Raw genomic sequence first — 12,710 nt, 5'->3', positions numbered from 1 at the left:
CTTCTACACCTTACTATGCGCAGGCAAATGGACAAGTTGAAGCAGCAAACAAGATAATAATTGGTCTTATCAAGAAACATGTGGGGAAAAAACCCAAGAATTGGCATAAAACTTTGGACCAAGCACTTTGGGCTTGTCGAACATCTCCACAAGAAGCTACAAATACAACGCCTTTCCAACTGACGTTTGGTCACGACGCAGTACTCCCAATCGAGATACATCTGCAGTCAGTAAGAATACAAAGACAGGCAGAAATCCCTCCCAACATATACTGGGAGTTAATGATGAATGAATTAGTAGACCTGGACGAAGATAGACTTCGAGCGTTGGAGATGATAAAAAGGCAAAAGGAAAGAGTATCCAGAGCATACAACAAAAAGGTGAAAGGTAAAACGTTTATCAATAATGACTTAGTTTGGAAAGTTATTTTACCTATAGATCGAAAGAATCAGGCACTTGGTAAATGGTCCCCACACTGGGAAGGATCCTTTCGAATCTTAAAGGTATTTTCGAATAATGCTTATGAAATCGAAGAATTAGCAGAAGATCGCAGGATCTTAAGAGTAAATGGGAAGTATCTGAAGAGATATAAACCAAGCATGTACGAAGTAAAGATTGCAAAAACGTAGATATTCAAGGTACTGCGTAAGCCAAAATGGTTGAACTAATGCCAAAATGGCTTTGTGATCAAAATATACGATAAATAAAGTAAATAGACAAAGAAACATCAAAATATTTGTCATTAGAAAGTGAAAGATTACATGCATTACAAAATGAAGCCTAAGAGCATGACCCAAAACGTTGAAGAGTACAAAAGAGAAAACATGAAAACCTAAGGCAAACCACTTGCTAATTGATCCTTTGGTCTAGACCTTCTAGGGATAGCAGGGGCAAGCTTTCTGCCTCAAACATATCCATGGACCCAGAGTTGCGCATCCTTCTCACTATACCCTTTTTGAGGAATATGTAAGATAGGAGTCTCCCATATGGAAGACACGTCACAACCCCTTGACGAGCAGCAGCCATAGAAATTGCCTCAACAAGCCCTTTGAAGATCATCAAAGGAAAGTTGATTTTCTTCCCACGAAAGCCACAGAGTATAAACTCTAAATCTTCCACCATGATGCTATTTTGATCATGGTTTCGTGGATGAAAATTACCCACAAGGAGTTGGTGCAAAATCCTAATGACCTTGGCGCTGAAAGGGTCATTGTCCATGAGAGTCCTCAACAGAAGATGAGTGGTCATGTTGAAGCTGTTATCATCAAAGGTCTCCCTAATGTTGTTGCATCTCATTAGGTTAGAGATAGTGGTGGGAGTGATCCTAATGTGGGCACCTCGAACCTCAGAGATTACAGTGGTTCTACCTTCTGGATCTATGTGCAGAGACGCAAACATCCAAAAGTCTGCTAACATGTTAGGATAAACAGGTCCCTCCAAGATTTCATAATAGAAATCAAGCTCTTGGTTAACAAAGAAAGCACTAATGCTTATGGAATTGCTTTCAAAGTCTTCTTCAGAAACTTTGAACTCTTTTTTGATGCAAGCTCTGATATTGTTATAAGTGAGGGGTACTGCCATTTTGGAGAGAAAAATTTGGAAATGTTTTTCTGGTTTTGTGTTTAAGGGAATGCAAAGGGAGGAACGAAGTTTCAAGATAAGGTTTTGTGGAACAAGAGTGAAGAAAAGAAGTGTGATGTTAAGCCCTTATATAGACCTGGGGGCAGGAGTGGAACGGTTTAATTTTTAATGTTTGATTAAACTGCGTTTGGTATTCCAAAGAGAAGTTATGGCTTCCGCCGTTTCCCGCCCTTGGAAGTTGAGATGCAATCATGAAAAACTGATGCATGCACGTCTTAAAGAGATGTTTTGGAGAAAGTGACGTCATCACTTAATAATGATTACGGCTAAGGGAGTGGAAACGTCAAGTCTAAGCTAAAGGGTGCGAAGGATGGTCAGATCACGTGTTTTACATTAATTAAAATTACTGTGGCAAATCAGAAAATAGATTTTGGCGAAATCTAGAAGATTTGCTAAAAACACCGCTTGCGAGTATTGCAAAAATATGGACAAAGCCGAAGATAAAAGTTATGCAGATAAAAGTTAAGCATACATATATATTCTGCGAAGAGTTTGATTACAAAGCAAAAGTACAGCATGATAACGAAGTACAAAGTTTGAGGTAACTAATTAAAATCTTTAGGGAGACTATCTTTGATCTTCGAATACTGAGCTTCCCATGAAGACATACGAAGTTCAAGCAATGCCCGTTGTTTCTTCAATTCTACAATTTCTGGCACTAACTTCTAAGCAGTTTCGAAGTGTTGGATCCCCAATTGTGCTACGTCGAGCAGATCTTGTTGGTGGGCCTTTTGAATAGTTGCCTGAAAAGTTTCAGCCTCCTTTATCTTCCCCTCGAGCATTTTTATCTCTCGCTTCCAGGAGTTGATGTTCTTCTCACATTCGTCATATGCTTCCTGGTTCTTCGAATATTTAAGCTTAAGGGCGTCACCCTGTTTGGTTGCATCAATAGCAGATTTCCACGAAGAATTATGAGAGGTCATTTTCGCAGTCAGCTGTTCGTCGACATTTTGTTTTCGAAGAATATTGGCCTGGAGTTGTTCGACTAGAGAACCCAGCAAGACAATCACCTCTGAAACTTCTTTTGAAACTTGAAACAGATCCACTTTCTTCAAAAGTTGATTCAAGCTATGACTCTTGGTAGGATTCTTACTAAGGACGTCAACAACATTGGTTTCAAAGAACTTTTCTTTTATTTGATGAAGGAGATCAGGGGTGTCCTCTTTGTCACCAGATTTTGTAGGAACGGCTGGAGAGACCTCAAGTTCAGAGGGCGAAATAGTATTCGCATTCATCATGGCCTTTAGGAAGCTGAGAGGGTCAGTTTGCTTAAGCTGTTCCAATTCTGAAAGAGTAGGTTTCGCAGAGATAGGCGTCGAAGTTGTTCCAGGAGTAACTATGGTTTCAAAGGTTGAAGTTTCTTGAGGACTGTTTTTATCCGGTTTAGAAATTTCCTCCATGGCATCTTGTTCAGACATAGTGTCTTCACTACCATTTGGTCGCTTATTTGCATTATCACTACCTGAGCATTGATGATTTTCTCCCAGGTTTTTACCTTGATGGGTAGGTGGGGATTCATCAGTCGAATGGCTTTCTTCGATTGGCGCATTAGGAAAGATGGTTGCAAGAGGCCTAGCATCTTCAAGAACTGTTGAGAGAACATGAGATTTGTTTTGAGAAACATCTGCGTTGAACAAACCAGAATTAATCATAGTGACAAGATTCTGAGGAGTCTATTGATTGTAATGAAGAAGTTATGATTACCTTGGAATCTATCGACATCAACGGTAAAGTTGAAAGTTTAAGGCCGGAAGTAGCAGTGCCAGTATCATCCTGCAATAACAAGGTAAAAGTTAATTTAATCATTAAGTTAAAGTTAATAAAAATGATTATGGGTTGAGACCCAAGTACCTTGGTTGGAATGTTGTCTGGGCTCGAATTATGACTTTCAACAACAAGAACGTTGCTGGCAGTCTTTAAAGGTGATTCTTCAGAAGACACTTTGTCACTGGATGAAATAACTTTCGAGGAAACCGACCCTTTCTCCTTGCCCACAGGGGTGACAGCTTTCTGTCTCTTTTTATGTCCTTGCCTAGTGCGGGGAGGAGATTTGTCTTCATCGTCCGAAGCAGCCGTTAAGGAAGCTTTTCGCTTTAAAGCTACCGGGGGTTTCGAGCTCTGGAAAGTGTGGAGTGAACAAAGTGAGCACTACTCACAGGTTATACATTGTTTAAAAATATAGAGTGTGGATATACCGTGGGTTTCTTATCAGTAGTGACAGAATCACTCTCACTTGGCTTGTTGCTCTTCGATGCTCCAGAATCTTTTTGTGTAGAAGTTTCTTTAACTTTCTTCCTTAGAGCAACAGCTGCAATAAAACTTGGAATCAGCATTTCAACGGAATAAGAAGAGTTAGTCGAAAGATTGTCTAAACCCAAACCTTCAGGTATTGGAGTTAAGACGCGAACATGTTTAAGATCTATATGAAGATGCCCTTTGAAAGTATCCAGGGTATGCTTAGTCGGAACCACTCGCGCAGCGTGTTTTTTAGTGCTTTCCTGAAAGATTTTTAAGACATTCCCACACATAAACCAGTCTGGAAAAGGAGGGCTCAGAGCCACACCAAAATCAGCACTTGGCAGCGGAGGGAATTTCGGAGGATTAAGTTCGAAAGCCACTTCATAACGCAGTTCTGGTCGAACAGACGGGGGCAATTTCAACTTATCCAATTTTGCAGAAAACTTCTCATGCAAATTGACTGCAGCTTCGCGAACGGTCCGACTAAGATCATCAGGCATGTAGATAGTTTCAAAGAAGTTCTGAAAGGCTTGAATTTCTTTAATATGAGTCGAAGTACCTTTTTGAAATTTCTCCTGCACATCAGCAAAAGCTGTAGTTAGTTCCTGAGTTAGATTCTCAGCATCAAAGATTTGTGTAGTATAATACTCCGTCCACCATTGATGAAAATCTGGAGTGGAGTAAAAAGCGGGTTCGAAGGCAACAGGAGAAAGATGGGCAACGCCAGCATATCTGGCAATCTTTGATTCACATTCTTCTTCAGATAAATACAAGGTGTGAAAGCACATATGGTTCCTTTTGTCATACAAACATTTGGGTTTTACTTGAACCAATCCAAATTGCCTTGATACCAGATTTGGTTGGTAGCAGAGGAGAACATATTGGCTTTTGAAGGGGCGAAGACGGTGATAGAATAACCTTGGGGTAAGGAAAGCTCCCCAAATAGTCATAGATTCAGTCTCTTGATCTTGAGATGTTGGTGGAAACTTTCGAGTGAACCATTCGGGACCCACTGTCCTGTTTACGAACGGTGCCATCGAAGGGCTGAATTGGTGACACCGAGCAAACATCATGACATATGCTAGAAAGTGCTCGCGAAGTTTCCCAGTCTCTTCTTTTGGGGTTAGCGAAGCCAACCTGGTTCCTTCTACAGTTCGATTTTTAATATCTGGATCTTCTTCGTTCACAACACCTCGAAATGGGAGCTGAGTCTCGAAAGTGGCATTAAGCCACAATTGCAATAACCAGAAAGGACCAGCGTAGAGCAAAGATCCACTTTTGTAGTTCTTAGTAAGGTTCGTGGCTTCACCAAGGTTCTCGTAAAGGAATCCTAAGATTAGTTGGCTCAGGTTTAGTCTTTTTCCAGCATGTAGCGGATTAGCCATGCAAAGATATCTCTTTGCAACTTGTATGGATCTGGAGCAGAAAACACACCTTGAGAGCCATAATGCTAAGAAAGCAATATGCTCCTCGTCGGAGACTTCTTCCTGCGTTGTATCATGATATTTATGAATGAAGGCAGTATAAGTAACTGTTGCCTCGTTAAAATTAATGGTGTCAGTATCCATATCATTTGGGTCAAAAGTTGCCCCAGTTGGTCGAAGCCCTGTGATAGCAGCTATGTCAAAGAGAGTAGGGGTAACCATTCCACATGGAAGATGGAAAGTATTGTGGGAAGCATCCCAGAAGTGAACCGCTGCTACTAACATGGTTTGGTTATACTCTAATCCTGTTTTTGATAGTTGGATTAAATCATATATTCCTAATGTTTTCCAGAAGGATGTCTTTTTTCCTTCTACTTTCGTTAGCCAAGCATAATACAGTTCAGGATCTTTTGCTAACGGGATTGACCTAAACACTTTCACGAAATTGGTCATGTAATTTAACCTAATTTTTGCCAGAGCCAAAGGGGTTGCAGTCGAAGCTTCTGCTGCATTATCAGGTTCTCCTAAAGATGGGTGTTCATCTTCATCTATCCTAATTTTACTAACTAGAGGTCTAGTTTTATAATAAGCAGGAAAGAACTTATCCAGAGAAGGGCTAGTTTCTCCTGGTAACGGACCCATAAAAGCGTAAGGTTTTCCAAAAAGCTCAAAAGGGATGATTACTTGAGAAGCGTAGATAGCGCGCGCCTCTGCGGTGTTAGGGTTTGGTATGTGTTCTTGCTCCCCTATCTGGGTAGGATGTTGAAGTTTTAGAACAGGTTGAAGAACATTTGAAGAAGCCATGGATGAGTTTGATTTAGAAAATGGGTTTGGAAGTGACCAAAGATGTTCTCTTCTGAAGAAAGAATGAGGGAATAAGAGTGAAGGTTGTATGAGGAAACTGAGTCAGGTATTTAAAGGTTTTTAACGGAAACCCTTTCAAAATCTTTTGGGTAAAAGCCAAGAGACACGTGGCGAACGATGATTTAATCCAATGGCGGTCGAATAATTACTAGCCTTACTCCTAGTATATAGGAGTAATGATCAAAAAGCAAGGTCAGAACGTGGGAATGTAAGTTATGAGAAGACATCTTTGAAAATGACAAGACGTTTTGGAAACAGGGTCATCAATGATTATGACGTCAATTAAACAATCTTGGAACTTTCAAAGATAAGTAAGGGACGAAATCTTATGACGACAAAAAACGCCTATTTCTCTTGTTTTTCGAAACAGGCATTTATTGGGGGCAATTTGTTAGCTGAAGATTTCGTTTTGCAAATATGATCCTTCGAAGGGTGAAGACTCGAAGGAGGATGGTTGCTGATGACCGTCTTTGAAGATAAAATGGCTCCTGATGGCCATGTTTCGAGGATGAAGAATTTTAAGCCATAACGGAGATAGTGAATGCTGAAGCTAGTAGGAGTGTATATCTTCGAGACTTAGACAAATTTTACGAAATATGTTAAGTACTGATGCTTAGCGTGTTTTCGTGGTATTTTAATGTTAAGTTATATTGCCACGCGTCGAAGGAGGATTCAGGCGGGAGGATTTGAAATTCGAAGAAGTTTGCATAACTGTCCAGAGACAGATGGCTTTCCGGGGATTCTCATGAGAAACGTGGCATTAGATTAGCGTAGGACCGTTAAGGTCGAAACTAGTATAAATAAGGGTTCTAATGTTAGGATTCAGTGTGTTCATTTTGTACAAATCACTCACATATTGCTCAAGTATCAAGTGTTAAGAGAAAGAGTTCGCTGAGAAATGTACGTATGACACCACCACCATTTTAATACATTTGTATTTTCCTTTATTTTCGTATCTTTCGATATTATTGCATTTCGTTTACTTCCTGCCATTTACATTCCTGCACTCTTTATTTTCATGTTATTTATCTTTGAAGTATTTAACATTTCTGCACTTTAAGACTCTTGCACTTTTAGAGTTTTTATCTTATATTTTATCTTGACTTACCTTTCGCTGAAGTTATATTTACGTGTATAACCAAGTGATTGCTAACCTTTATTGTTTCGATTGAGTAATTCTTATTTTCAAGGAAAATCATAAACATGGTTCGAATCATCATAAATAACAATCTATTTGACTATGTCCTAGGATCAATCTAGTCGATCCTGCGAGTAACCGAATCATATTTATTATAATTTGGAAGACTAGCGGTTGTTTACCGGAAATCACCGTAAACAGGTCGATGTCTGTTTTCTCTAGGAAACAAAGTTATCTAGCTTTAATTTGAAGATGGTTGGAGAATTTTTTGGGGGGGGGGGGGGGCAAAGGAAGTGGAGTGGACTCATATGGATTCCATTAGAGCTTCAGGAGGTTCGGTTACTATTTGGAGGAGAAATTCCTTGGAGATTATTCAGAGCTTTAAAGTAGTGGGCTTTGTGGGGCTGAAGGCTTATCACAAAGGTACTTGTATAAATTTCATCAATGTTTATGCTCCCTGCAATTCTATTTTGAGAAGAAAGGTTTGGAAAAATTTAACAAGGCTGAAGAATTTGGCAGTGGAGGAGGAATGATGCATAGGTGGTGATTTTAACACTGTGTTATTCAAGGAGGAGAGGATTGGGAAGTGTACAGGTAATAATGGTAGGGATTGCACTGATTTCTTCAACTTCGTGGAAGAGATGGACATCATTGATCTTCCTTGTGTGGGGGGGAGATTTACTTGGTTTAGTTGGAATGATTATGCTATGAGCAGGTTGGATCAATTCTTAATTATTGATAACTTGATCTCTTTATGGAAGTTTGATAACCAGGTTGTGGGTAAATGGGTTTTATCGGATCACTGTCCTGTGTGGCTGAAATCTAGTGGAAGTGATTGGGGGTCTAAACCTTTTAAGTTTAATAATGGCTGGTATAAACACAAAGATTTTGATTCTTTCGTGAAGAAGGAATGGAGATTGTTGTCTATTAAAGGGAGAGGTGATTATGTGTTGTATGATAAATTAAAAAGTCTCAAGTTGAAATTAAAGGTGTGGAATAAATAAGTTTTTGGTTGGTTAGATTTGAGGATCGAAGAGAAGATTTATGAACAACACGAGGTGGACCAGTTTTTAATTACGATTGTTGGAGGTGATGTTTCCAGAGCTGTTGAGGCTAGAAGATTAGCAGCAGATGAATTATGGAACAAGCTGGAGATGAAAGAATGTTTGCTTAGGCTGAAGTCGGTTTAGAATTGGCTTAAGGAAGGAGATCTTAATTCAAAATTCTTTCATAGTTCGTTAAAGGAGAAGGTCCGCAGGAATTCCATTAGTGTGGTTGATACGCCTAACGGTCAGGCGGATGGAGTTGAAGAGGTTAAGTTTCACATTCAAGAACATTTTGAGAGGTGTTTTAAAGAACCTTGCAAGTCTAGACCTATTCCAGATGGCATTATTTTCAAAAGGCTAGAGGTTGACGCGGATGCTTGGTTGGAGCGTCCTTTTACATCAGAAGAGATCAAAGATGCAGTATGGAATTGTGATGGGTGCAAAGCTCTTGGGCCTGACGGTTTCTCCTTGGCTTTTTTCAAGAATCACTAGGGTTTGTTAAAAGTAGACATTCAGAAATTCGTAGCGGATTTTCACTAGAAGGCAGTTTTAACCAAGGCTTGTAATTCCTCATTTATAACGCTAATTCCAAAAGTGTTGAACCATTAATCCCTTTCAAAGTATCGACCCATTTTTCTTGTAGGGAGTCTCCACAAAATTTTGTCAAAGCTTCTTGCAGGTAGGCTTAAAGAGGTTATAGATAGTTTGATATCTGTCAAACATAATGCTTTCATTGAAAATAGGAACATATTGGATGGTATTTTAATGGTTAATGAAGTGATGGATATGGCTAAAAGAGAGGGTTTGAATTGCTTAGTTCTGAAGGTCGACTACGAGAAATCCTACGATTACGTTAGTTGGGACTATATAAGATATGTCATGAAGAAGATGGACTTTGGTAACAAATGGATTAGCTTGATGGAAGCAAGTGTTTTGGCGAGCTCTATGTACATAATTGTGAATGGGAGTTGTATGAAAGATTTCAAAGTTGAACAAGGCTTACGACAAGGAGACCCCCTCTCTCCCTTGTTGTTCGTTATCGTTATGGAAGGATTAACAAGTCTTATGGAGAAAGAAACAGAACTTGAGGAGTACAAAGGGTTTCAGTTTGGCGACAACAACATTGTAGACATTCTTCACTTTACAGACGACACCATTATACTTGGTGATGGAGGAGTTCAGAATCTGTGGAGTTTGAAGGAAATTCTAAGGGGGTTTGAACTCATGTCTGGGCTCAAAAGTTAATTTCTGCAAGAGTAATATTTATGGGATGAACTTGAGCGATATAATTCTTCAGATGTCGTCATCTTTTTTGACTTGTGGCATAGGTGCGCCTTCGTTCAAATTCTTGGGTGTTAAGGTGGGAGATAGTGTGAGGAAGGTGTATATGTGGAAAGATGTGATTAGATATGTTAGGAGAAGACTAGAAAAGTGGAGAGGGAGATTACTTTCCATATGGTGGCGTGATTTAATATTGATCAACGATTGTGAAGGCTCAATGGGCCTTTATGTTTCAAATATGTTTCGTTGCAGGGTTAAAACAGGAGAAACTTTGTCATTCTGGTTCAGTAGATGGGCGGGGAACCAAGCCATTTTGGATGCTTATCCGGAGCTATATGCCAAAGCCGCTTTCCCGTTCATGTCTATTGCGGAGGCATGTTTGTGGGACCGTTTGGAATGGGTGTGGGATGCTGATTGTTGGCTGCAAGAGGAGGATGACAAAGACCGTGAGATGTTGCACATTCTGATTGATCAGTTTCCGCAACTCAGCTCGAAGAATCTTGGCAGAGACGTCTCTTTCTGGGCCACAAATGAAGAGAAGTGGTTTTCCGTTAAAGGGTGTGCTGCTGAATTCAGAAGAATAGAGGCTGGTGTGGGGCTGCAGCATGAGGAAATTAGGAGAATGAGGTTTATGTGGGAGTTGAAAGTCCCTTCAAAGGTTGGCAGTTTTGCTTGGAGATATATTTTGGGAAGGTTACTAACTAAAGATCAGTTGAAGTTAAGAGGGTGGTAGAGGATAGGGACTGTTGCTGTGTGTTTTGTTTTCATAATATGGAGAATTCCAATCACCTATTCGATTAATTTGACGAGAAGGATTTGGAACAAAGTTGGAGAGTGGTTAGGGGTTTCGGTTAATTTGACGAATGTTGAGTTGAGGAATTATTTGGATGACTTTGAAAAAATTAAGGCGGTACACGAAACATTAACTCTAGGGGTAATTTGGCTTGCGGTTTTATGGAATTTGTGGGTGATGAGAAAAGCTATCTTGTTCAGAGATAATATCTTTAACTTTGACGAGTGTTTTAGAGCTGTTGTGCTTGTTTCTTGGAAATGGTTTAGGTTAGTTAATGCTTCTTCTATGGCTTGTAATTTTCACTTCTGGAACATTTTACATCTATCTTGTATAAAGAGGTAATGTTTTGGCCATTATTCTTTTGTGATTAATACCATTACATTGAAAAAAAATCACAAAATCCACCGCATTTTGTTATTTTCTTGTTATTTGGTTGTACTTTTTGTTATTCAATTTGGATTACATTTTTGTATCTCGTACTACAACTATATATATTCAATAGTTCTGGTTCAGTAGCATTTTGTTATTCTATGATTTATGGCTTTTCTCCCAATTGTACATATATTCACATTACGTGCGAATGAACCGTAAATATATAAAAATGGAAAAATGGTTTTGTGCTGGTTTAAGTTACAGAATAAAACGGAAATATATTTCCGGTTTGAAACCGCAAATATACTTCTGGTTTTCAATCAAATTTAAATAAAAATGGTGCGCACCGGAAATATATTTCCGTTTTTAGAGGGGCATTTTAGGAATTGCATAAGGTACTTATTTTGGGCATGGGGTGAAATAATAATTTCCCTAGATTTAGGTCCACTAGTACATTAGTGAGTGACAAGCCCGCGAAATTTTCCTCACAAGTCCTTGTTATCAAGTTTAATACAGAAATTGTTGATGTAGACATCATTGATATTGTCTTAGAGATTTCAACCGTTAAGTGAAACTCCCCATTGAGAACGTGCTCTAGGGATAAGGAACTAAATGGTGGCGTTGAATGGAGTTTTTGGCATGAAAAACATGCACACGAAATGCACTTTGTGCATACGATATGTTACTATTTAAACCTTGGCCCAATCAAGCACATTTACTATTTTGCGAATCGGTCTGAGCAAGTTTTGCGTTTCTAGTAGATCATGACCGTTGAATTTGGCTTGTGTTATGCCTATAAAGCGGGAACTTGAAATTTATTTCACTTATGGAAATATTATTTGCCTCAAGGTTTTTCAAGAGAGAGTTTTATTAGCCACTTCTTTTTTATTGTTAAGAGTTTTGGAACTCTAATTTCCTCGCTTGAAGAGTTGCATCTTCATTCAATTTTTTCAGTAACTGCATTAAACTAAAGTATTTAGTTATTCTCATTTCCATTTATGAGTTTCATGTGCACTTACATATGGAGAACCAAGAAAACCCATTTTTAGTTATCCCATTTGTAGAACTTAACGATGTTGACTCTAGCATTGAGCCGATAATAGACAATCATGGTAATAGGGAGTCTTATCCCACTCGTATCTATATGAAATAGGTCAGTCATGAATGGATCTAAGGCTACAATATCTGCCAATACACACGAAGCTTTTGCCGCTGCACTAGCAACAAGCATTCCACCACCTTTTCCTCCACTGCGAAACGCCATAGGTCCTAAAACGGTTGTTCCACTATATTCAGATATCGTTCGAACTTCAAAATTGGCTAGATCTATTCAAGTAAATCCAATAGAGACTCATGTTTCACCTTCGATTACACAACCTAAATACTTGCTTGGCTTCCAAATTCTTCAAGCAAACCTCGATATGCAAGGGCTAACGAACTGTTAAACAACATGTTTAACATCAATCGACTGCAAAATTCATAAACTTTTGAAGTAAGGCTTCGATGCCTAAAAGAAATCCTTCACAATGCTCCATTCGGAGAAAATACAGTTCAAGAAGTTCCTTTAAGAGAAACTCGAATCAACGTCTTGAAACCAGTTGGGGCTCCTCTGTCACAGGATCAACATAAAAGCAAGAGAAACCTAACTTCTCCTCACAGCTCCGGTGGAGACCAAGCAGTCATGCTTCTTCTCTAGCTCAAGCAAAAACTCACTCGGGAAAGTACAAATGAAGCATCAGTTGTCTATAAGAATCCTGGAGAGTAAAATTTGGAAGTCTATGGAGAAGTCGCTAAAACTGGGAGATTATGAAGGAAAAGCATATCGTGACGAACATGTGTAGCTCGTGAATGAGCGGGTGTTTACCGTGAAAATTGGTAAACAAGCGTTAGTCTTCCAAAAATAAGAGTTTTTA

General features: G+C 39.2%; 1 protein-coding gene across 1 annotated transcript; it reads left to right on the top strand.

The window, feature by feature from the left end:
* Positions 1-7,613: 7,613 nt before the first annotated feature.
* Positions 7,614-10,365, top strand: LOC131649341 (uncharacterized). The gene is made up of 6 exons (XM_058919104.1): positions 7,614-7,787; positions 7,875-8,244; positions 8,326-8,485; positions 8,540-8,811; positions 8,995-9,591; positions 9,680-10,365. The coding sequence occupies exons 1-6, from the start codon at positions 7,614-7,616 to the stop codon at positions 10,363-10,365; spliced, it is 2,259 nt and encodes a 752-aa protein (XP_058775087.1).
* The last annotated feature ends 2,345 nt before the right edge of the window (positions 10,366-12,710 follow it).

Source organism: Vicia villosa, linkage group LG2 (assembly GCF_029867415.1).
Source record: "Vicia villosa cultivar HV-30 ecotype Madison, WI linkage group LG2, Vvil1.0, whole genome shotgun sequence".
Taxonomy (NCBI): Eukaryota; Viridiplantae; Streptophyta; class Magnoliopsida; order Fabales; family Fabaceae; genus Vicia; species Vicia villosa.
This window is presented reverse-complemented; position numbering and strand designations above follow the sequence as displayed.

Coding starts and splice junctions, on each gene's coding strand:
- LOC131649341 (XM_058919104.1), top strand. CDS start 7,614: ATGGATTCCATTAGAGCTTCAGGAGGTTCGGTTACTATTTGGAGGAGA. Junction 8,812..8,994: donor CAAAGCTCTTGGGCCTGACG/GTTTCTCCTTGG, acceptor TTTTTCTTGTAG/GGAGTCTCCACAAAATTTTG. Junction 9,592..9,679: donor ACTCATGTCTGGGCTCAAAA/GTTAATTTCTGC, acceptor CTTGTGGCATAG/GTGCGCCTTCGTTCAAATTC.